Consider the following 22,958-nt stretch of genomic DNA (forward strand, 5'->3'; position numbering starts at 1 on the left):
TGGGGAAGGAGCTTGCCTTCGAGCCCCACATATGCCACAGACTTCATTTCCATCCTGTGTCGCGGTTTAACCCCGGCCGGCAACCAAACGCTACCGGCAACCAAACGCCACGCAGCCACTTGCGCACTCCCCCCCACCCGGAGGGGTGGGGAGGAGAACCAGAAAGCAATGTAAAGCTGGAGGGTTGAGATAAGAACAATGTAATAATTTAGACAGAAGAAAGAGTGAAGAACAACAGTAACAATACCAAGAAGAAGAATAACAACAACAACAACAACAACAATAACGATTAGGATGGAAAGGTGGGGGAAAAGGGTAAAATCAAAAGGAAGGGAGAAGGAAAAAAAGGAAATGATGCACAGTACAACTGTTCACCACCCGCTGACCGATGCCCAGCCAGTCCCTGAGCAAGATTCCCCCCGCCAGCTAACCCTCCAAGTTTCTATACCAAGCATGACGTCCCACGGGACGGAATACCTCTGTGGCTGCTTCACGTCAGCTGACCTGGCTGTGTCCCTTCCCAGTCTCTTGTGCCCCTCCAGCACTCTGGCTGGCAAGGCCCAAGAAACCAAAAAGGCCTTGACTTAGCAGAAACGCCAGGCAGCAACAACCGAAAACATCAGTGCAGCTACCAACATTGTTCTCACATCATAGCCAAAACACAGCACTTCACTAGCTACGAAGAAGAACGTTAACTCCATCCCAGCTGAAACCAGGACACGGGGCCATCTCCTACTCGGCATGTGCTGCACAGGTCTTTGTAGCCTTCTTGATCGGTGCTGACGTGCGGAATCAAACTCTACAACTCAAGGAGGGTTATCAAGCAGGCATGTTTATCGGGGCTCCGGCTGCAAGGGGGATCGCTCCTCCTCACTTGCACACCCAGGGCTTAAGTAAGCAGATCCCTATTACACAGAAGCATACGTATTCATTAGATTCCCGAGAAAAGGCGGGGTTATTACCATTCGGTCCAGGAACTCAGTATCATAAGCCTCCTCACTCTGGCGCGGGTGCGTTGACACCTGCTGGTCCTGGGCTGGGCTCTCTGGGAGGAAGGCTTGCACCCTTCCTCAGGATGTACTTTTCCCTTTGGCGCGCAGTGCTGAGGAGTCCACGCCAGCAAGCGCAGAGCCAGGTTGTACTGGTTCTCTTCCCGGCTCGTACATCTTGCAGACAACATAGTTCTTGCTTACAACGTAGCTAGTCGATCGGTATCGACACGTGCAGACCGTAGTGTCCTTGTTAGTCAGTCCGTTAAACACAAGTGCCGAAGCACCAGTTGCAAGGTCTGCATATTTACCGAATGATTTTCAGCTTGAACTCTCTCCGTGCAGAGTCTTTACTTCTGAGCGTCATGGCCTGTGACCGCCTTGCTGCCATCCGAAAAGCCCTGCACACTGGGACCCTCCTAGGTGGCAGAGCTTGTGTCCACACGGCAGCAGCTGCCTTGGGCCAGGGGGTTGCTCAGCCCAGCAGCACCAGGAAGTGTGGAATTGAAACCGGGAGCGAAGCCGCTAAGACAAAACCAGTACCCTATGAAGTTGGAATCCTGGCTCGGACTGGAGCCTAGAAGTCATAATTGCCTAAAACAGGGGTTGTTGCAAAGCCACATGCCCAGGAGCAGCATGTAGTACAACATCTAAGGGCTGTGAATCAAATAGCGATTGACCAACACCCGGTGCGGCCTAATCCTCCCGCTTTGTTAACAGCGACAGGTGATTCTAATGTCTGTTTTACAGCATTGGACTTGGAAGGCGCCTTCTTTGGCGTTCTGATTGTATGTCCTCGGCCGTGCGTAGCAGGTGCCACAACTGCCCTCTTCAGTGTTGGTCCAGAACCGCAATCCAACCCAGAGAGAGCAGGGACACGAAGCCTGCCAGAGGGCGTTGCTGTGGCTGACATAGCCAGCGAGGACTGTGCTGCGTGTGCCTTTCCCTGTGCTGCGTGCAGGAAGGTTGGCACTGCTGGGCTAGGCTTGGCTTCTTTGGCTTGCCCGTCACTGCTTGCCTGCCACGACCATCAAAAGAGTGTCTCTTCAAGAGCCAAGCACGCGCGTGCTGCCTCTAGTGGTTGCGTTCTCTGTTGTGTGTCTCTTTATTGGGAAGGAGCAGGTGGCAAAGGGCTGCCGAGAGCAGGGCGGCAGTGACCTTCGCAAAGAGGTAGCGACGCCACGCTTGGTTTTTCCTGTGAGCTGTTAGCAGGCAGAGCCGGGAGCCAGGCGCTGCTGCCTGCCACGGGGCCTGCCCACCCTCATCGCGCAAAGGGAGCATTCCGCGGGGCTCTGTGGGGGCTGTGCGATCCCAGCTCCTGCCTCCCGTCCTGCTTGGAACCCCTCCTGTTGCCCCCCCTCCCCGCAGAGGCCACCACGCCCAGCCCCGTGGCAACCAGCCACTCTGTGACATCACCCCCGGGGCCAAGGGCATCCTGGGCAACGCGAGTTCAGGGGGCAGTATGTTGGCGGCTGCACTGGCGGTGACAAGCCCTCCTCCTTGCAGCTGCCACGTGTCACTGGCAGGGATGGATTTGCTGCTCCTCCTCCTCGTCCTGCTGGCCATGTGCTGTCCTGCGTCCGGCACATGGGACAGCTGTGGGTAAGTGGCCCGAGGCTCTGGGAGGGAGCTTGGGCAAGCCCTTGTGGGCTTGGCTGGAGGGCAGCCAGTGTGGGAGGCTCATTTCCTTGCCAGCACGCAGGCTGTTGGCAGTACTCACCTACGGGGCTAAAGCAGAAAGAGGCAGGGTTTGGACACACGCGTGCCCCACAGGCTTCCCCAGCCCTGCTGGCCAGGCAGCACCTTGTGGGGAGGGAAGACGGCTGACCGTGAGCCGTAGGGGCGCCAGCCATCCAGCAGGACACTAAGGAGTTTCTCTTTACAGAGGGACCTGCGGGCTCCGGCCCACGGCTTTTCCGTATGGCATGTCGCGCGTTGTGGGTGGCACAGATGCCCAGGCAGGGGCCTGGCCCTGGATCGTCAGCATCCAGAACCCCTGGCAAGCGGGCACGGGTCATACCTGCGGAGGCTCCCTCATCAGCGCACAGTGGGTCCTGACAGCAGCCCACTGCTTCATCGAGGCCAGGTAAGGCGTCGCCGGGAACGCACATAGCCCCACAACACTAGCGCTTGCCCCGTGCGCAGCAGCACGGGCTACTCCCGCCCCGTTTCCTCGCAGGACGCCCAGGGCCTGGGTGCTCCTTGAGCCTGAGGCACGCGAGGCCAGTCCCACCCTCCCGAGCGCTGCTCTCCTCTCTCCCTCGGCAAGCGGAAGGCAGGGCAACTGCTGGGCTGCTGCAGCACGTGGCTGTGCTCCCTCTGAGTCCTCTCCCCATTTGCCTTCCAGCTACATCACCATGTGGCGCGTGGTGATCGGTGCCACCCGGCTGACTCAGCTGGGCCCTGAGGCCCAGGTGCGCAACATCAAGCGGCTGCTCCTTCACCAAGGCTACAGTAACATCACGCAGAGGAACGACATTGCCTTGCTGGAGCTGGACCAGCCTGTGCAGTGCAACGCCTACGTTCAGCTTGCCTGCGTGCCCGATGCCTCGCTGAGAGTCTCGCAGCTGAAAAACTGCTACATCAGCGGCTGGGGTGCCACGACTGCAAGATGTGAGTACCGCGGAAGTACTCGTGTGCCGAGCGCAAGCTTGGCACGCTCGGGGCCATTGCTTGGGCTTCCTGACAGCAGAGGCCAGAGCCCCAGTCAGGCTGCGGGGACGTATGCCTCTTGAGAGATGGGCCTGAGCCCTTTCCGCAGAGCAAGGCGGAAGGGAAATGCCGCTATAACGCCTCTCAGGATGCAAAGCCAAGCGCGGGCGAGGCAAGGGATTCCGCCAGGCAGGGGAGGAGAAGCGCCAGTGAGCTGCTGCTTGCTAATTCCTTCCTGTGCTCACAGCTGGACGATCAACGGATGTGCTGCAGGAGGCCCAGGTCCGCCTCATTGATGTCAACGTCTGTAACAGCAGCCGGTGGTACAGAGGGGCCATCCACACGCACAACGTCTGTGCTGGCTATCCGCAGGGCGGCATTGACACCTGCCAGGTAGGAGCGTGCTACGAGCCAAGCCCCGTAGCACAGGCAGCCCCGCCACACGCAACTACGCCAACATGGCCCGGCATGTGCTTGGCCTGGCCAGTGCCCCTCCCACTTCAGGTCCCCACCGCCGGGGGGGCTTATACCCCCTTCCCCATCGGCAGGCCCCTGCCCAGTGCCCCTCTTGTCCCAGAGGCATGGCGCTCTGCCCAGAAAGCCCTCCTAGTGTTCTTGGCAGACCATGGCTCCCCATCCCAAGCCTGCCACAGCTCTCTCCCACACACCCACCATCCCCGTGCAGTGAGGAGAGCCAGCCCCACCTTACAAGCCCACCACCCCTTCCCAGGCAAGGCTCGCTCGACACAGCCTCGCTCTGCAGGGAACACAGCTCCGGCAGGTGCCGTCAGAGAGAAGGAGCCAACCCCCGTGCTGACGGTGGCCACCCAACAACCCCTTTGTCCTCTCTCCTCCTCTGCAGGGGGACAGCGGTGGGCCTCTCGTCTGCCAAGACAGCAGTGCAGACTACTTCTGGCTTGTTGGTGTCACCAGCTGGGGGAGAGGCTGTGCCAGAGCCAGGCAGCCCGGAGTCTACACCTCCACTCAGCACTTCTACGACTGGATCCTGCTACAGATGGGCCTGCGCCCAGCAGTGAGGGCTACTCCAACAGCACGCGCTTGGAGTCATTTTGTCACCACCTCAAGCCCCGTTGCGAGGCCAAGGCCCACAGCAGCACAGTGGGGCGGCTCCTGCCCATTTCCAGTCCAGAAGCTGCTGGACTTCTTTAGCCGGCTGCAGGAGCTCCTGCAGTACCTAAGGGGAAAAACGGTGTGAGCAGCAGGACAAACGGCACGCAGGGCAGGCTGCAGTGTGCCACCACCGTTTCCTTTGGGGCAATGCCTGCCGATGCAAAGGCCACCTCAGCGTCAAAGGGCTGCTCTGCCCTGCGCCCGTGCCTCGGGAGGCACACACCTGATGAGGCTGACCACATGCTTGAAATAAAATGTTTCGGTGCTCACAGCAAACCAGGCTTCAGCTCAAGTCAGTCTCCTGTGTGAGGCAAGGACTTCCACGCCCGGCACCTGCCAAGCGAGGCAGGCTGCAGGCAGACAAGGCGGGCACAAAGGGAAAGAGTCCCTGCAAAGGGCTGAAAGTGGGCCTGCTCAGGGAGGAGGGGGAGGCTGCACTGGAGGAAGGGAACACAGGTCACCACGGGCTGGAGGGCTTGGGGAAAGGAGCTGGAAACACAGAACGTCTTTGGCCAGCTCCTGGTGGGATCCCGCTGCGCTTGTGGATGAGCCACAAGTGACCCTGAAACTGGACTCTCATGACCCAGGACAGACGCGTCTAGAAAGACCCAAGGGTTGCGCTGAGGATTTGGGGAAGGAGCTTGCCTTCGAGCCCCACATATGCCACAGACTTCATTTCCATCCTGTGTCGCGGTTTAACCCCGGCCGGCAACCAAACGCTACCGGCAACCAAACGCCACGCAGCCACTTGCGCACTCCCCCCCACCCGGAGGGGTGGGGAGGAGAACCAGAAAGCAATGTAAAGCTGGAGGGTTGAGATAAGAACAATGTAATAATTTAGACAGAAGAAAGAGTGAAGAACAACAGTAACAATACCAAGAAGAAGAATAACAACAACAACAACAACAACAATAACGATTAGGATGGAAAGGTGGGGGAAAAGGGTAAAATCAAAAGGAAGGGAGAAGGAAAAAAAGGAAATGATGCACAGTACAACTGCTCACCACCCGCTGACCGATGCCCAGCCAGTCCCTGAGCAAGATTCCCCCCGCCAGCTAACCCTCCAAGTTTCTATACCAAGCATGACGTCCCACGGGACGGAATACCTCTGTGGCTGCTTCACGTCAGCTGACCTGGCTGTGTCCCTTCCCAGTCTCTTGTGCCCCTCCAGCACTCTGGCTGGCAAGGCCCAAGAAACCAAAAAGGCCTTGACTTAGCAGAAACGCCAGGCAGCAACAACCGAAAACATCAGTGCAGCTACCAACATTGTTCTCACATCATAGCCAAAACACAGCACTTCACTAGCTACGAAGAAGAACGTTAACTCCATCCCAGCTGAAACCAGGACACGGGGCCATCTCCTACTCGGCATGTGCTGCACAGGTCTTTGTAGCCTTCTTGATCGGTGCTGACGTGCGGAATCAAACTCTACAACTCAAGGAGGGTTATCAAGCAGGCATGTTTATCGGGGCTCCGGCTGCAAGGGGGATCGCTCCTCCTCACTTGCACACCCAGGGCTTAAGTAAGCAGATCCCTATTACACAGAAGCATACGTATTCATTAGATTCCCGAGAAAAGGCGGGGTTATTACCATTCGGTCCAGGAACTCAGTATCATAAGCCTCCTCACTCTGGCGCGGGTGCGTTGACACCTGCTGGTCCTGGGCTGGGCTCTCTGGGAGGAAGGCTTGCACCCTTCCTCAGGATGTACTTTTCCCTTTGGCGCGCAGTGCTGAGGAGTCCACGCCAGCAAGCGCAGAGCCAGGTTGTACTGGTTCTCTTCCCGGCTCGTACATCTTGCAGACAACATAGTTCTTGCTTACAACGTAGCTAGTCGATCGGTATCGACACGTGCAGACCGTAGTGTCCTTGTTAGTCAGTCCGTTAAACACAAGTGCCGAAGCACCAGTTGCAAGGTCTGCATATTTACCGAATGATTTTCAGCTTGAACTCTCTCCGTGCAGAGTCTTTACTTCTGAGCGTCATGGCCTGTGACCGCCTTGCTGCCATCCGAAAAGCCCTGCACACTGGGACCCTCCTAGGTGGCAGAGCTTGTGTCCACACGGCAGCAGCTGCCTTGGGCCAGGGGGTTGCTCAGCCCAGCAGCACCAGGAAGTGTGGAATTGAAACCGGGAGCGAAGCCGCTAAGACAAAACCAGTACCCTATGAAGTTGGAATCCTGGCTCGGACTGGAGCCTAGAAGTCATAATTGCCTAAAACAGGGGTTGTTGCAAAGCCACATGCCCAGGAGCAGCATGTAGTACAACATCTAAGGGCTGTGAATCAAATAGCGATTGACCAACACCCGGTGCGGCCTAATCCTCCCGCTTTGTTAACAGCGACAGGTGATTCTAATGTCTGTTTTACAGCATTGGACTTGGAAGGCGCCTTCTTTGGCGTTCTGATTGTATGTCCTCGGCCGTGCGTAGCAGGTGCCACAACTGCCCTCTTCAGTGTTGGTCCAGAACCGCAATCCAACCCAGAGAGAGCAGGGACACGAAGCCTGCCAGAGGGCGTTGCTGTGGCTGACATAGCCAGCGAGGACTGTGCTGCGTGTGCCTTTCCCTGTGCTGCGTGCAGGAAGGTTGGCACTGCTGGGCTAGGCTTGGCTTCTTTGGCTTGCCCGTCACTGCTTGCCTGCCACGACCATCAAAAGAGTGTCTCTTCAAGAGCCAAGCACGCGCGTGCTGCCTCTAGTGGTTGCGTTCTCTGTTGTGTGTCTCTTTATTGGGAAGGAGCAGGTGGCAAAGGGCTGCCGAGAGCAGGGCGGCAGTGACCTTCGCAAAGAGGTAGCGACGCCACGCTTGGTTTTTCCTGTGAGCTGTTAGCAGGCAGAGCCGGGAGCCAGGCGCTGCTGCCTGCCACGGGGCCTGCCCACCCTCATCGCGCAAAGGGAGCATTCCGCGGGGCTCTGTGGGGGCTGTGCGATCCCAGCTCCTGCCTCCCGTCCTGCTTGGAACCCCTCCTGTTGCCCCCCCTCCCCGCAGAGGCCACCACGCCCAGCCCCGTGGCAACCAGCCACTCTGTGACATCACCCCCGGGGCCAAGGGCATCCTGGGCAACGCGAGTTCAGGGGGCAGTATGTTGGCGGCTGCACTGGCGGTGACAAGCCCTCCTCCTTGCAGCTGCCACGTGTCACTGGCAGGGATGGATTTGCTGCTCCTCCTCCTCGTCCTGCTGGCCATGTGCTGTCCTGCGTCCGGCACATGGGACAGCTGTGGGTAAGTGGCCCGAGGCTCTGGGAGGGAGCTTGGGCAAGCCCTTGTGGGCTTGGCTGGAGGGCAGCCAGTGTGGGAGGCTCATTTCCTTGCCAGCACGCAGGCTGTTGGCAGTACTCACCTACGGGGCTAAAGCAGAAAGAGGCAGGGTGTGGACACACGCGTGCCCCACAGGCTTCCCCAGCCCTGCTGGCCAGGCAGCACCTTGTGGGGAGGGAAGACGGCTGACCGTGAGCCGTAGGGGCGCCAGCCATCCAGCAGGACACTAAGGAGTTTCTCTTTACAGAGGGACCTGCGGGCTCCGGCCCACGGCTTTTCCGTATGGCATGTCGCGCGTTGTGGGTGGCACAGATGCCCAGGCAGGGGCCTGGCCCTGGATCGTCAGCATCCAGAACCCCTGGCAAGCGGGCACGGGTCATACCTGCGGAGGCTCCCTCATCAGCGCACAGTGGGTCCTGACAGCAGCCCACTGCTTCATCGAGGCCAGGTAAGGCGTCGCCGGGAACGCACATAGCCCCACAACACTAGCGCTTGCCCCGTGCGCAGCAGCACGGGCTACTCCCGCCCCGTTTCCTCGCAGGACGCCCAGGGCCTGGGTGCTCCTTGAGCCTGAGGCACGCGAGGCCAGTCCCACCCTCCCGAGCGCTGCTCTCCTCTCTCCCTCGGCAAGCGGAAGGCAGGGCAACTGCTGGGCTGCTGCAGCACGTGGCTGTGCTCCCTCTGAGTCCTCTCCCCATTTGCCTTCCAGCTACATCACCATGTGGCGCGTGGTGATCGGTGCCACCCGGCTGACTCAGCTGGGCCCTGAGGCCCAGGTGCGCAACATCAAGCGGCTGCTCCTTCACCAAGGCTACAGTAACATCACGCAGAGGAACGACATTGCCTTGCTGGAGCTGGACCAGCCTGTGCAGTGCAACGCCTACGTTCAGCTTGCCTGCGTGCCCGATGCCTCGCTGAGAGTCTCGCAGCTGAAAAACTGCTACATCAGCGGCTGGGGTGCCACGACTGAAAGATGTGAGTACCGCGGAAGTACTCGTGTGCCGAGCGCAAGCTTGGCACGCTCGGGGCCATTGCTTGGGCTTCCTGACAGCAGAGGCCAGAGCCCCAGTCAGGCTGCGGGGACGTATGCCTCTTGAGAGATGGGCCTGAGCCCTTTCCGCAGAGCAAGGCGGAAGGGAAATGCCGCTATAACGCCTCTCAGGATGCAAAGCCAAGCGCGGGCGAGGCAAGGGATTCCGCCAGGCAGGGGAGGAGAAGCGCCAGTGAGCTGCTGCTTGCTAATTCCTTCCTGTGCTCACAGCTGGACGATCAACGGATGTGCTGCAGGAGGCCCAGGTCCGCCTCATTGATGTCAACGTCTGTAACAGCAGCCGGTGGTACAGAGGGGCCATCCACACGCACAACGTCTGTGCTGGCTATCCGCAGGGCGGCATTGACACCTGCCAGGTAGGAGCGTGCTACGAGCCAAGCCCCGTAGCACAGGCAGCCCCGCCACACGCAACTACGCCAACATGGCCCGGCATGTGCTTGGCCTGGCCAGTGCCCCTCCCACTTCAGGTCCCCACCGCCGGGGGGGCTTATACCCCCTTCCCCATCGGCAGGCCCCTGCCCAGTGCCCCTCTTGTCCCAGAGGCATGGCGCTCTGCCCAGAAAGCCCTCCTAGTGTTCTTGGCAGACCATGGCTCCCCATCCCAAGCCTGCCACAGCTCTCTCCCACACACCCACCATCCCCGTGCAGTGAGGAGAGCCAGCCCCACCTTACAAGCCCACCACCCCTTCCCAGGCAAGGCTCGCTCGACACAGCCTCGCTCTGCAGGGAACACAGCTCCGGCAGGTGCCGTCAGAGAGAAGGAGCCAACCCCCGTGCTGACGGTGGCCACCCAACAACCCCTTTGTCCTCTCTCCTCCTCTGCAGGGGGACAGCGGTGGGCCTCTCGTCTGCCAAGACAGCAGTGCAGACTACTTCTGGCTTGTTGGTGTCACCAGCTGGGGGAGAGGCTGTGCCAGAGCCAGGCAGCCCGGAGTCTACACCTCCACTCAGCACTTCTACGACTGGATCCTGCTACAGATGGGCCTGCGCCCAGCAGTGAGGGCTACTCCAACAGCACGCGCTTGGAGTCATTTTGTCACCACCTCAAGCCCCGTTGCGAGGCCAAGGCCCACAGCAGCACAGTGGGGCGGCTCCTGCCCATTTCCAGTCCAGAAGCTGCTGGACTTCTTTAGCCGGCTGCAGGAGCTCCTGCAGTACCTAAGGGGAAAAACGGTGTGAGCAGCAGGACAAACGGCACGCAGGGCAGGCTGCAGTGTGCCACCACCGTTTCCTTTGGGGCAATGCCTGCCGATGCAAAGGCCACCTCAGCGTCAAAGGGCTGCTCTGCCCTGCGCCCGTGCCTCGGGAGGCACACACCTGATGAGGCTGACCACATGCTTGAAATAAAATGTTTCGGTGCTCACAGCAAACCAGGCTTCAGCTCAAGTCAGTCTCCTGTGTGAGGCAAGGACTTCCACGCCCGGCACCTGCCAAGCGAGGCAGGCTGCAGGCAGACAAGGCGGGCACAAAGGGAAAGAGTCCCTGCAAAGGGCTGAAAGTGGGCCTGCTCAGGGAGGAGGGGGAGGCTGCACTGGAGGAAGGGAACACAGGTCACCACGGGCTGGAGGGCTTGGGGAAAGGAGCTGGAAACACAGAACGTCTTTGGCCAGCTCCTGGTGGGATCCCGCTGCGCTTGTGGATGAGCCACAAGTGACCCTGAAACTGGACTCTCATGACCCAGGACAGACGCGTCTAGAAAGACCCAAGGGTTGCGCTGAGGATTTGGGGAAGGAGCTTGCCTTCGAGCCCCACATATGCCACAGACTTCATTTCCATCCTGTGTCGCGGTTTAACCCCGGCCGGCAACCAAACGCTACCGGCAACCAAACGCCACGCAGCCACTTGCGCACTCCCCCCCACCCGGAGGGGTGGGGAGGAGAACCAGAAAGCAATGTAAAGCTGGAGGGTTGAGATAAGAACAATGTAATAATTTAGACAGAAGAAAGAGTGAAGAACAACAGTAACAATACCAAGAAGAAGAATAACAACAACAACAACAACAACAATAACGATTAGGATGGAAAGGTGGGGGAAAAGGGTAAAATCAAAAGGAAGGGAGAAGGAAAAAAAGGAAATGATGCACAGTACAACTGTTCACCACCCGCTGACCGATGCCCAGCCAGTCCCTGAGCAAGATTCCCCCCGCCAGCTAACCCTCCAAGTTTCTATACCAAGCATGACGTCCCACGGGACGGAATACCTCTGTGGCTGCTTCACGTCAGCTGACCTGGCTGTGTCCCTTCCCAGTCTCTTGTGCCCCTCCAGCACTCTGGCTGGCAAGGCCCAAGAAACCAAAAAGGCCTTGACTTAGCAGAAACGCCAGGCAGCAACAACCGAAAACATCAGTGCAGCTACCAACATTGTTCTCACATCATAGCCAAAACACAGCACTTCACTAGCTACGAAGAAGAATGTTAACTCCATCCCAGCTGAAACCAGGACACGGGGCCATCTCCTACTCGGCATGTGCTGCACAGGTCTTTGTAGCCTTCTTGATCGGTGCTGACGTGCGGAATCAAACTCTACAACTCAAGGAGGGTTATCAAGCAGGCATGTTTATCGGGGCTCCGGCTGCAAGGGGGATCGCTCCTCCTCACTTGCACACCCAGGGCTTAAGTAAGCAGATCCCTATTACACAGAAGCATACGTATTCATTAGATTCCCGAGAAAAGGCGGGGTTATTACCATTCGGTCCAGGAACTCAGTATCATAAGCCTCCTCACTCTGGCGCGGGTGCGTTGACACCTGCTGGTCCTGGGCTGGGCTCTCTGGGAGGAAGGCTTGCACCCTTCCTCAGGATGTACTTTTCCCTTTGGCGCGCAGTGCTGAGGAGTCCACGCCAGCAAGCGCAGAGCCAGGTTGTACTGGTTCTCTTCCCGGCTCGTACATCTTGCAGACAACATAGTTCTTGCTTACAACGTAGCTAGTCGATCGGTATCGACACGTGCAGACCGTAGTGTCCTTGTTAGTCAGTCCGTTAAACACAAGTGCCGAAGCACCAGTTGCAAGGTCTGCATATTTACCGAATGATTTTCAGCTTGAACTCTCTCCGTGCAGAGTCTTTACTTCTGAGCGTCATGGCCTGTGACCGCCTTGCTGCCATCCGAAAAGCCCTGCACACTGGGACCCTCCTAGGTGGCAGAGCTTGTGTCCACACGGCAGCAGCTGCCTTGGGCCAGGGGGTTGCTCAGCCCAGCAGCACCAGGAAGTGTGGAATTGAAACCGGGAGCGAAGCCGCTAAGACAAAACCAGTACCCTATGAAGTTGGAATCCTGGCTCGGACTGGAGCCTAGAAGTCATAATTGCCTAAAACAGGGGTTGTTGCAAAGCCACATGCCCAGGAGCAGCATGTAGTACAACATCTAAGGGCTGTGAATCAAATAGCGATTGACCAACACCCGGTGCGGCCTAATCCTCCCGCTTTGTTAACAGCGACAGGTGATTCTAATGTCTGTTTTACAGCATTGGACTTGGAAGGCGCCTTCTTTGGCGTTCTGATTGTATGTCCTCGGCCGTGCGTAGCAGGTGCCACAACTGCCCTCTTCAGTGTTGGTCCAGAACCGCAATCCAACCCAGAGAGAGCAGGGACACGAAGCCTGCCAGAGGGCGTTGCTGTGGCTGACATAGCCAGCGAGGACTGTGCTGCGTGTGCCTTTCCCTGTGCTGCGTGCAGGAAGGTTGGCACTGCTGGGCTAGGCTTGGCTTCTTTGGCTTGCCCGTCACTGCTTGCCTGCCACGACCATCAAAAGAGTGTCTCTTCAAGAGCCAAGCACGCGCGTGCTGCCTCTAGTGGTTGCGTTCTCTGTTGTGTGTCTCTTTATTGGGAAGGAGCAGGTGGCAAAGGGCTGCCGAGAGCAGGGCGGCAGTGACCTTTGCAAAGAGGTAGCGACGCCACGCTTGGTTTTTCCTGTGAGCTGTTAGCAGGCAGAGCCGGGAGCCAGGCGCTGCTGCCTGCCACGGGGCCTGCCCACCCTCATCGCGCAAAGGGAGCATTCCGCGGGGCTCTGTGGGGGCTGTGCGATCCCAGCTCCTGCCTCCCGTCCTGCTTGGAACCCCTCCTGTTGCCCCCCCTCCCCGCGGAGGCCACCACGCCCAGCCCCGTGGCAACCAGCCACTCTGTGACATCACCCCCGGGGCCAAGGGCATCCGGGGCAACGCGAGTTCAGGGGGCAGTATGTTGGCGGCTGCACTGGCGGTGACAAGCCCTCCTCCTTGCAGCTGCCACGTGTCACTGGCAGGGATGGATTTGCTGCTCCTCCTCCTCGTCCTGCTGGCCATGTGCTGTCCTGCGTCCGGCACATGGGACAGCTGTGGGTAAGTGGCCCGAGGCTCTGGGAGGGAGCTTGGGCAAGCCCTTGTGGGCTTGGCTGGAGGGCAGCCAGTGTGGGAGGCTCATTTCCTTGCCAGCACGCAGGCTGTTGGCAGTACTCACCTACGGGGCTAAAGCAGAAAGAGGCAGGGTGTGGACACACGCGTGCCCCACAGGCTTCCCCAGCCCTGCTGGCCAGGCAGCGCCTTGTGGGGAGGGAAGACGGCTGACCGTGAGCCGTAGGGGCGCCAGCCATCCAGCAGGACACTAAGGAGTTTCTCTTTACAGAGGGACCTGCGGGCTCCGGCCCACGGCTTTTCCGTATGGCATGTCGCGCGTTGTGGGTGGCACAGATGCCCAGGCAGGGGCCTGGCCCTGGATCGTCAGCATCCAGAACCCCTGGCAAGCGGGCACGGGTCATACCTGCGGAGGCTCCCTCATCAGCGCACAGTGGGTCCTGACAGCAGCCCACTGCTTCATCGAGGCCAGGTAAGGCGTCGCCGGGAACGCACATAGCCCCACAACACTAGCGCTTGCCCCGTGCGCAGCAGCACGGGCTACTCCCGCCCCGTTTCCTCGCAGGACGCCCAGGGCCTGGGTGCTCCTTGAGCCTGAGGCACGCGAGGCCAGTCCCACCCTCCCGAGCGCTGCTCTCCTCTCTCCCTCGGCAAGCGGAAGGCAGGGCAACTGCTGGGCTGCTGCAGCACGTGGCTGTGCTCCCTCTGAGTCCTCTCCCCATTTGCCTTCCAGCTACATCACCATGTGGCGCGTGGTGATCGGTGCCACCCGGCTGACTCAGCTGGGCCCTGAGGCCCAGGTGCGCAACATCAAGCGGCTGCTCCTTCACCAAGGCTACAGTAACATCACGCAGAGGAACGACATTGCCTTGCTGGAGCTGGACCAGCCTGTGCAGTGCAACGCCTACGTTCAGCTTGCCTGCGTGCCCGATGCCTCGCTGAGAGTCTCGCAGCTGAAAAACTGCTACATCAGCGGCTGGGGTGCCACGACTGCAAGATGTGAGTACCGCGGAAGTACTCGTGTGCCGAGCGCAAGCTTGGCACGCTCGGGGCCATTGCTTGGGCTTCCTGACAGCAGAGGCCAGAGCCCCAGTCAGGCTGCGGGGACGTATGCCTCTTGAGAGATGGGCCTGAGCCCTTTCCGCAGAGCAAGGCGGAAGGGAAATGCCGCTATAACGCCTCTCAGGATGCAAAGCCAAGCGCGGGCGAGGCAAGGGATTCCGCCAGGCAGGGGAGGAGAAGCGCCAGTGAGCTGCTGCTTGCTAATTCCTTCCTGTGCTCACAGCTGGACGATCAACGGATGTGCTGCAGGAGGCCCAGGTCCGCCTCATTGATGTCAACGTCTGTAACAGCAGCCGGTGGTACAGAGGGGCCATCCACACGCACAACGTCTGTGCTGGCTATCCGCAGGGCGGCATTGACACCTGCCAGGTAGGAGCGTGCTACGAGCCAAGCCCCGTAGCACAGGCAGCCCCGCCACACGCAACTACGCCAACATGGCCCGGCATGTGCTTGGCCTGGCCAGTGCCCCTCCCACTTCAGGTCCCCACCGCCGGGGGGGCTTATACCCCCTTCCCCATCGGCAGGCCCCTGCCCAGTGCCCCTCTTGTCCCAGAGGCATGGCGCTCTGCCCAGAAAGCCCTCCTAGTGTTCTTGGCAGACCATGGCTCCCCATCCCAAGCCTGCCACAGCTCTCTCCCACACACCCACCATCCCCGTGCAGTGAGGAGAGCCAGCCCCACCTTACAAGCCCACCACCCCTTCCCAGGCAAGGCTCGCTCGACACAGCCTCGCTCTGCAGGGAACACAGCTCCGGCAGGTGCCGTCAGAGAGAAGGAGCCAACCCCCGTGCTGACGGTGGCCACCCAACAACCCCTTTGTCCTCTCTCCTCCTCTGCAGGGGGACAGCGGTGGGCCTCTCGTCTGCCAAGACAGCAGTGCAGACTACTTCTGGCTTGTTGGTGTCACCAGCTGGGGGAGAGGCTGTGCCAGAGCCAGGCAGCCCGGAGTCTACACCTCCACTCAGCACTTCTACGACTGGATCCTGCTACAGATGGGCCTGCGCCCAGCAGTGAGGGCTACTCCAACAGCACGCGCTTGGAGTCATTTTGTCACCACCTCAAGCCCCGTTGCGAGGCCAAGGCCCACAGCAGCACAGTGGGGCGGCTCCTGCCCATTTCCAGTCCAGAAGCTGCTGGACTTCTTTAGCCGGCTGCAGGAGCTCCTGCAGTACCTAAGGGGAAAAACGGTGTGAGCAGCAGGACAAACGGCACGCAGGGCAGGCTGCAGTGTGCCACCACCGTTTCCTTTGGGGCAATGCCTGCCGATGCAAAGGCCACCTCAGCGTCAAAGGGCTGCTCTGCCCTGCGCCCGTGCCTCGGGAGGCACACACCTGATGAGGCTGACCACATGCTTGAAATAAAATGTTTCGGTGCTCACAGCAAACCAGGCTTCAGCTCAAGTCAGTCTCCTGTGTGAGGCAAGGACTTCCACGCCCGGCACCTGCCAAGCGAGGCAGGCTGCAGGCAGACAAGGCGGGCACAAAGGGAAAGAGTCCCTGCAAAGGGCTGAAAGTGGGCCTGCTCAGGGAGGAGGGGGAGGCTGCACTGGAGGAAGGGAACACAGGTCACCACGGGCTGGAGGGCTTGGGGAAAGGAGCTGGAAACACAGAACGTCTTTGGCCAGCTCCTGGTGGGATCCCGCTGCGCTTGTGGATGAGCCACAAGTGACCCTGAAACTGGACTCTCATGACCCAGGACAGACGCGTCTAGAAAGACCCAAGGGTTGCGCTGAGGATTTGGGGAAGGAGCTTGCCTTCGAGCCCCACATATGCCACAGACTTCATTTCCATCCTGTGTCGCGGTTTAACCCCGGCCGGCAACCAAACGCTACCGGCAACCAAACGCCACGCAGCCACTTGCGCACTCCCCCCCACCCGGAGGGGTGGGGAGGAGAACCAGAAAGCAATGTAAAGCTGGAGGGTTGAGATAAGAACAATGTAATAATTTAGACAGAAGAAAGAGTGAAGAACAACAGTAACAATACCAAGAAGAAGAATAACAACAACAACAACAACAACAATAACGATTAGGATGGAAAGGTGGGGGAAAAGGGTAAAATCAAAAGGAAGGGAGAAGGAAAAAAAGGAAATGATGCACAGTACAACTGTTCACCACCCGCTGACCGATGCCCAGCCAGTCCCTGAGCAAGATTCCCCCCGCCAGCTAACCCTCCAAGTTTCTATACCAAGCATGACGTCCCACGGGACGGAATACCTCTGTGGCTGCTTCACGTCAGCTGACCTGGCTGTGTCCCTTCCCAGTCTCTTGTGCCCCTCCAGCACTCTGGCTGGCAAGGCCCAAGAAACCAAAAAGGCCTTGACTTAGCAGAAACGCCAGGCAGCAACAACCGAAAACATCAGTGCAGCTACCAACATTGTTCTCACATCATAGCCAAAACACAGCACTTCACTAGCTACGAAGAAGAATGTTAACTCCATCCCAGCTGAAACCAGGACACGGGGCCATCTCCTACTCGGCATGTGCTGCACAGGTCTTTGTAGCCTTCTTGATCGGTGCTGACGTGCGGAATCAAACTCTACAACTCAAGGAGGGTTATCAAGCAGGCATGTTTATCGGGGCTCCGGCTGCAAGGGGGATCGCTCCTCCTCACTTGCACACCCAGGGCTTAAGTAAGCAGATCCCTATTACACAGAAGCATACGTATTCATTAGATTCCCGAGAAAAGGCGGGGTTATTACCATTCGGTCCAGGAACTCAGTATCATAAGCCTCCTCACTCTGGCGCGGGTGCGTTGACACCTGCTGGTCCTGGGCTGGGCTCTCTGGGAGGAAGGCTTGCACCCTTCCTCAGGATGTACTTTTCCCTTTGGCGCGCAGTGCTGAGGAGTCCACGCCAGCAAGCGCAGAGCCAGGTTGTACTGGTTCTCTTCCCGGCTCGTACATCTTGCAGACAACATAGTTCTTGCTTACAACGTAGCTAGTCGATCGGTATCGACACGTGCAGACCGTAGTGTCCTTGTTAGTCAGTCCGTTAAACACAAGTGCCGAAGCACCAGTTGCAAGGTCTGCATATTTACCGAATGATTTTCAGCTTGAACTCTCTCCGTGCAGAGTCTTTACTTCTGAGCGTCATGGCCTGTGACCGCCTTGCTGCCATCCGAAAAGCCCTGCACACTGGGACCCTCCTAGGTGGCAGAGCTTGTGTCCACACGGCAGCAGCTGCCTTGGGCCAGGGGGTTGCTCAGCCCAGCAGCACCAGGAAGTGTGGAATTGAAACCGGGAGCGAAGCCGCTAAGACAAAACCAGTACCCTATGAAGTTGGAATCCTGGCTCGGACTGGAGCCTAGAAGTCATAATTGCCTAAAACAGGGGTTGTTGCAAAGCCACATGCCCAGGAGCAGCATGTAGTACAACATCTAAGGGCTGTGAATCAAATAGCGATTGACCAACACCCGGTGCGGCCTAATCCTCCCGCTTTGTTAACAGCGACAGGTGATTCTAATGTCTGTTTTACAGCATTGGACTTGGAAGGCGCCTTCTTTGGCGTTCTGATTGTATGTCCTCGGCCGTGCGTAGCAGGTGCCACAACTGCCCTCTTCAGTGTTGGTCCAGAACCGCAATCCAACCCAGAGAGAGCAGGGACACGAAGCCTGCCAGAGGGCGTTGCTGTGGCTGACATAGCCAGCGAGGACTGTGCTGCGTGTGCCTTTCCCTGTGCTGCGTGCAGGAAGGTTGGCACTGCTGGGCTAGGCTTGGCTTCTTTGGCTTGCCCGTCACTGCTTGCCTGCCACGACCATCAAAAGAGTGTCTCTTCAAGAGCCAAGCACGCGCGTGCTGCCTCTAGTGGTTGCGTTCTCTGTTGTGTGTCTCTTTATTGGGAAGGAGCAGGTGGCAAAGGGCTGCCGAGAGCAGGGCGGCAGTGACCTTTGCAAAGAGGTAGCGACGCCACGCTTGGTTTTTCCTGTGAGCTGTTAGCAGGCAGAGCCGGGAGCCAGGCGCTGCTGCCTGCCACGGGGCCTGCCCACCCTCATCGCGCAAAGGGAGCATTCCGCGGGGCTCTGTGGGGGCTGTGCGATCCCAGCTCCTGCCTCCCGTCCTGCTTGGAACCCCTCCTGTTGCCCCCCCTCCCCGCGGAGGCCACCACGCCCAGCCCCGTGGCAACCAGCCACTCTGTGACATCACCCCCGGGGCCAAGGGCATCCGGGGCAACGCGAGTTCAGGGGGCAGTATGTTGGCGGCTGCACTGGCGGTGACAAGCCCTCCTCCTTGCAGCTGCCACGTGTCACTGGCAGGGATGGATTTGCTGCTCCTCCTCCTCGTCCTGCTGGCCATGTGCTGTCCTGCGTCCGGCACATGGGACAGCTGTGGGTAAGTGGCCCGAGGCTCTGGGAGGGAGCTTGGGCAAGCCCTTGTGGGCTTGGCTGGAGGGCAGCCAGTGTGGGAGGCTCATTTCCTTGCCAGCACGCAGGCTGTTGGCAGTACTCACCTACGGGGCTAAAGCAGAAAGAGGCAGGGTGTGGACACACGCGTGCCCCACAGGCTTCCCCAGCCCTGCTGGCCAGGCAGCGCCTTGTGGGGAGGGAAGACGGCTGACCGTGAGCCGTAGGGGCGCCAGCCATCCAGCAGGACACTAAGGAGTTTCTCTTTACAGAGGGACCTGCGGGCTCCGGCCCACGGCTTTTCCGTATGGCATGTCGCGCGTTGTGGGTGGCACAGATGCCCAGGCAGGGGCCTGGCCCTGGATCGTCAGCATCCAGAACCCCTGGCAAGCGGGCACGGGTCATACCTGCGGAGGCTCCCTCATCAGCGCACAGTGGGTCCTGACAGCAGCCCACTGCTTCATCGAGGCCAGGTAAGGCGTCGCCGGGAACGCACATAGCCCCACAACACTAGCGCTTGCCCCGTGCGCAGCAGCACGGGCTACTCCCGCCCCGTTTCCTCGCAGGACGCCCAGGGCCTGGGTGCTCCTTGAGCCTGAGGCACGCGAGGCCAGTCCCACCCTCCCGAGCGCTGCTCTCCTCTCTCCCTCGGCAAGCGGAAGGCAGGGCAACTGCTGGGCTGCTGCAGCACGTGGCTGTGCTCCCTCTGAGTCCTCTCCCCATTTGCCTTCCAGCTACATCACCATGTGGCGCGTGGTGATCGGTGCCACCCGGCTGACTCAGCTGGGCCCTGAGGCCCAGGTGCGCAACATCAAGCGGCTGCTCCTTCACCAAGGCTACAGTAACATCACGCAGAGGAACGACATTGCCTTGCTGGAGCTGGACCAGCCTGTGCAGTGCAACGCCTACGTTCAGCTTGCCTGCGTGCCCGATGCCTCGCTGAGAGTCTCGCAGCTGAAAAACTGCTACATCAGCGGCTGGGGTGCCACGACTGCAAGATGTGAGTACCGCGGAAGTACTCGTGTGCCGAGCGCAAGCTTGGCACGCTCGGGGCCATTGCTTGGGCTTCCTGACAGCAGAGGCCAGAGCCCCAGTCAGGCTGCGGGGACGTATGCCTCTTGAGAGATGGGCCTGAGCCCTTTCCGCAGAGCAAGGCGGAAGGGAAATGCCGCTATAACGCCTCTCAGGATGCAAAGCCAAGCGCGGGCGAGGCAAGGGATTCCGCCAGGCAGGGGAGGAGAAGCGCCAGTGAGCTGCTGCTTGCTAATTCCTTCCTGTGCTCACAGCTGGACGATCAACGGATGTGCTGCAGGAGGCCCAGGTCCGCCTCATTGATGTCAACGTCTGTAACAGCAGCCGGTGGTACAGAGGGGCCATCCACACGCACAACGTCTGTGCTGGCTATCCGCAGGGCGGCATTGACACCTGCCAGGTAGGAGCGTGCTACGAGCCAAGCCCCGTAGCACAGGCAGCCCCGCCACACGCAACTACGCCAACATGGCCCGGCATGTGCTTGGCCTGGCCAGTGCCCCTCCCACTTCAGGTCCCCACCGCCGGGGGGGCTTATACCCCCTTCCCCATCGGCAGGCCCCTGCCCAGTGCCCCTCTTGTCCCAGAGGCATGGCGCTCTGCCCAGAAAGCCCTCCTAGTGTTCTTGGCAGACCATGGCTCCCCATCCCAAGCCTGCCACAGCTCTCTCCCACACACCCACCATCCCCGTGCAGTGAGGAGAGCCAGCCCCACCTTACAAGCCCACCACCCCTTCCCAGGCAAGGCTCGCTCGACACAGCCTCGCTCTGCAGGGAACACAGCTCCGGCAGGTGCCGTCAGAGAGAAGGAGCCAACCCCCGTGCTGACGGTGGCCACCCAACAACCCCTTTGTCCTCTCTCCTCCTCTGCAGGGGGACAGCGGTGGGCCTCTCGTCTGCCAAGACAGCAGTGCAGACTACTTCTGGCTTGTTGGTGTCACCAGCTGGGGGAGAGGCTGTGCCAGAGCCAGGCAGCCCGGAGTCTACACCTCCACTCAGCACTTCTACGACTGGATCCTGCTACAGATGGGCCTGCGCCCAGCAGTGAGGGCTACTCCAACAGCACGCGCTTGGAGTCATTTTGTCACCACCTCAAGCCCCGTTGCGAGGCCAAGGCCCACAGCAGCACAGTGGGGCGGCTCCTGCCCATTTCCAGTCCAGAAGCTGCTGGACTTCTTTAGCCGGCTGCAGGAGCTCCTGCAGTACCTAAGGGGAAAAACGGTGTGAGCAGCAGGACAAACGGCACGCAGGGCAGGCTGCAGTGTGCCACCACCGTTTCCTTTGGGGCAATGCCTGCCGATGCAAAGGCCACCTCAGCGTCAAAGGGCTGCTCTGCCCTGCGCCCGTGCCTCGGGAGGCACACACCTGATGAGGCTGACCACATGCTTGAAATAAAATGTTTCGGTGCTCACAGCAAACCAGGCTTCAGCTCAAGTCAGTCTCCTGTGTGAGGCAAGGACTTCCACGCCCGGCACCTGCCAAGCGAGGCAGGCTGCAGGCAGACAAGGCGGGCACAAAGGGAAAGAGTCCCTGCAAAGGGCTGAAAGTGGGCCTGCTCAGGGAGGAGGGGGAGGCTGCACTGGAGGAAGGGAACACAGGTCACCACGGGCTGGAGGGCTTGGGGAAAGGAGCTGGAAACACAGAACGTCTTTGGCCAGCTCCTGGTGGGATCCCGCTGCGCTTGTGGATGAGCCACAAGTGACCCTGAAACTGGACTCTCATGACCCAGGACAGACGCGTCTAGAAAGACCCAAGGGTTGCGCTGAGGATTTGGGGAAGGAGCTTGCCTTCGAGCCCCACATATGCCACAGACTTCATTTCCATCCTGTGTCGCGGTTTAACCCCGGCCGGCAACCAAACGCTACCGGCAACCAAACGCCACGCAGCCACTTGCGCACTCCCCCCCACCCGGAGGGGTGGGGAGGAGAACCAGAAAGCAATGTAAAGCTGGAGGGTTGAGATAAGAACAATGTAATAATTTAGACAGAAGAAAGAGTGAAGAACAACAGTAACAATACCAAGAAGAAGAATAACAACAACAACAACAACAACAATAACGATTAGGATGGAAAGGTGGGGGAAAAGGGTAAAATCAAAAGGAAGGGAGAAGGAAAAAAAGGAAATGATGCACAGTACAACTGTTCACCACCCGCTGACCGATGCCCAGCCAGTCCCTGAGCAAGATTCCCCCCGCCAGCTAACCCTCCAAGTTTCTATACCAAGCATGACGTCCCACGGGACGGAATACCTCTGTGGCTGCTTCACGTCAGCTGACCTGGCTGTGTCCCTTCCCAGTCTCTTGTGCCCCTCCAGCACTCTGGCTGGCAAGGCCCAAGAAACCAAAAAGGCCTTGACTTAGCAGAAACGCCAGGCAGCAACAACCGAAAACATCAGTGCAGCTACCAACATTGTTCTCACATCATAGCCAAAACACAGCACTTCACTAGCTACGAAGAAGAATGTTAACTCCATCCCAGCTGAAACCAGGACACGGGGCCATCTCCTACTCGGCATGTGCTGCACAGGTCTTTGTAGCCTTCTTGATCGGTGCTGACGTGCGGAATCAAACTCTACAACTCAAGGAGGGTTATCAAGCAGGCATGTTTATCGGGGCTCCGGCTGCAAGGGGGATCGCTCCTCCTCACTTGCACACCCAGGGCTTAAGTAAGCAGATCCCTATTACACAGAAGCATACGTATTCATTAGATTCCCGAGAAAAGGCGGGGTTATTACCATTCGGTCCAGGAACTCAGTATCATAAGCCTCCTCACTCTGGCGCGGGTGCGTTGACACCTGCTGGTCCTGGGCTGGGCTCTCTGGGAGGAAGGCTTGCACCCTTCCTCAGGATGTACTTTTCCCTTTGGCGCGCAGTGCTGAGGAGTCCACGCCAGCAAGCGCAGAGCCAGGTTGTACTGGTTCTCTTCCCGGCTCGTACATCTTGCAGACAACATAGTTCTTGCTTACAACGTAGCTAGTCGATCGGTATCGACACGTGCAGACCGTAGTGTCCTTGTTAGTCAGTCCGTTAAACACAAGTGCCGAAGCACCAGTTGCAAGGTCTGCATATTTACCGAATGATTTTCAGCTTGAACTCTCTCCGTGCAGAGTCTTTACTTCTGAGCGTC

At 59.0% G+C, this 22,958-nt stretch overlaps 4 protein-coding genes across 4 annotated transcripts; all 4 read left to right on the plus strand.

Annotated features, from left to right (window-relative positions):
• Positions 1-1,354: 1,354 nt before the first annotated feature.
• Positions 1,355-6,750, plus strand: LOC308061107 (acrosin-like; the record flags this gene model as incomplete). Its single annotated transcript, XM_080380658.1, has 7 exons — positions 1,355-1,412; positions 1,740-1,923; positions 2,358-2,591; positions 3,337-3,602; positions 3,889-4,034; positions 4,504-4,674; positions 6,736-6,750. The coding sequence occupies 7 exons, from the start codon at positions 1,355-1,357 to the stop codon at positions 6,748-6,750; spliced, it is 1,074 nt and encodes a 357-aa protein (XP_080236784.1).
• Positions 6,751-6,755: 5 nt separating this feature from the next.
• On the plus strand, positions 6,756-12,151 carry LOC308061108 (acrosin-like; the record flags this gene model as incomplete). Its single annotated transcript, XM_080380659.1, has 7 exons — positions 6,756-6,813; positions 7,141-7,324; positions 7,759-7,992; positions 8,738-9,003; positions 9,290-9,435; positions 9,905-10,075; positions 12,137-12,151. The coding sequence occupies 7 exons, from the start codon at positions 6,756-6,758 to the stop codon at positions 12,149-12,151; spliced, it is 1,074 nt and encodes a 357-aa protein (XP_080236785.1).
• Positions 12,152-12,156: 5 nt separating this feature from the next.
• LOC308061109 (acrosin-like) lies at positions 12,157-17,552 on the plus strand (the record flags this gene model as incomplete). The annotated part of the gene is made up of 6 exons (XM_080380660.1): positions 12,157-12,214; positions 13,162-13,393; positions 14,139-14,404; positions 14,691-14,836; positions 15,306-15,476; positions 17,538-17,552. 6 exons carry the CDS (start codon positions 12,157-12,159, stop codon positions 17,550-17,552), a joined length of 888 nt encoding a protein of 295 aa, XP_080236786.1.
• Positions 17,553-17,557: 5 nt separating this feature from the next.
• LOC308061110 (acrosin-like) lies at positions 17,558-22,953 on the plus strand (the record flags this gene model as incomplete). The annotated part of the gene is made up of 6 exons (XM_080380661.1): positions 17,558-17,615; positions 18,563-18,794; positions 19,540-19,805; positions 20,092-20,237; positions 20,707-20,877; positions 22,939-22,953. 6 exons carry the CDS (start codon positions 17,558-17,560, stop codon positions 22,951-22,953), a joined length of 888 nt encoding a protein of 295 aa, XP_080236787.1.
• Positions 22,954-22,958: the final 5 nt, after the last annotated feature.

The sequence above is a fragment of the Falco punctatus genome (assembly GCF_963210335.1).
Source record: "Falco punctatus genome assembly, chromosome: 3".
Classification (NCBI taxonomy): domain Eukaryota; kingdom Metazoa; phylum Chordata; class Aves; order Falconiformes; family Falconidae; genus Falco; species Falco punctatus.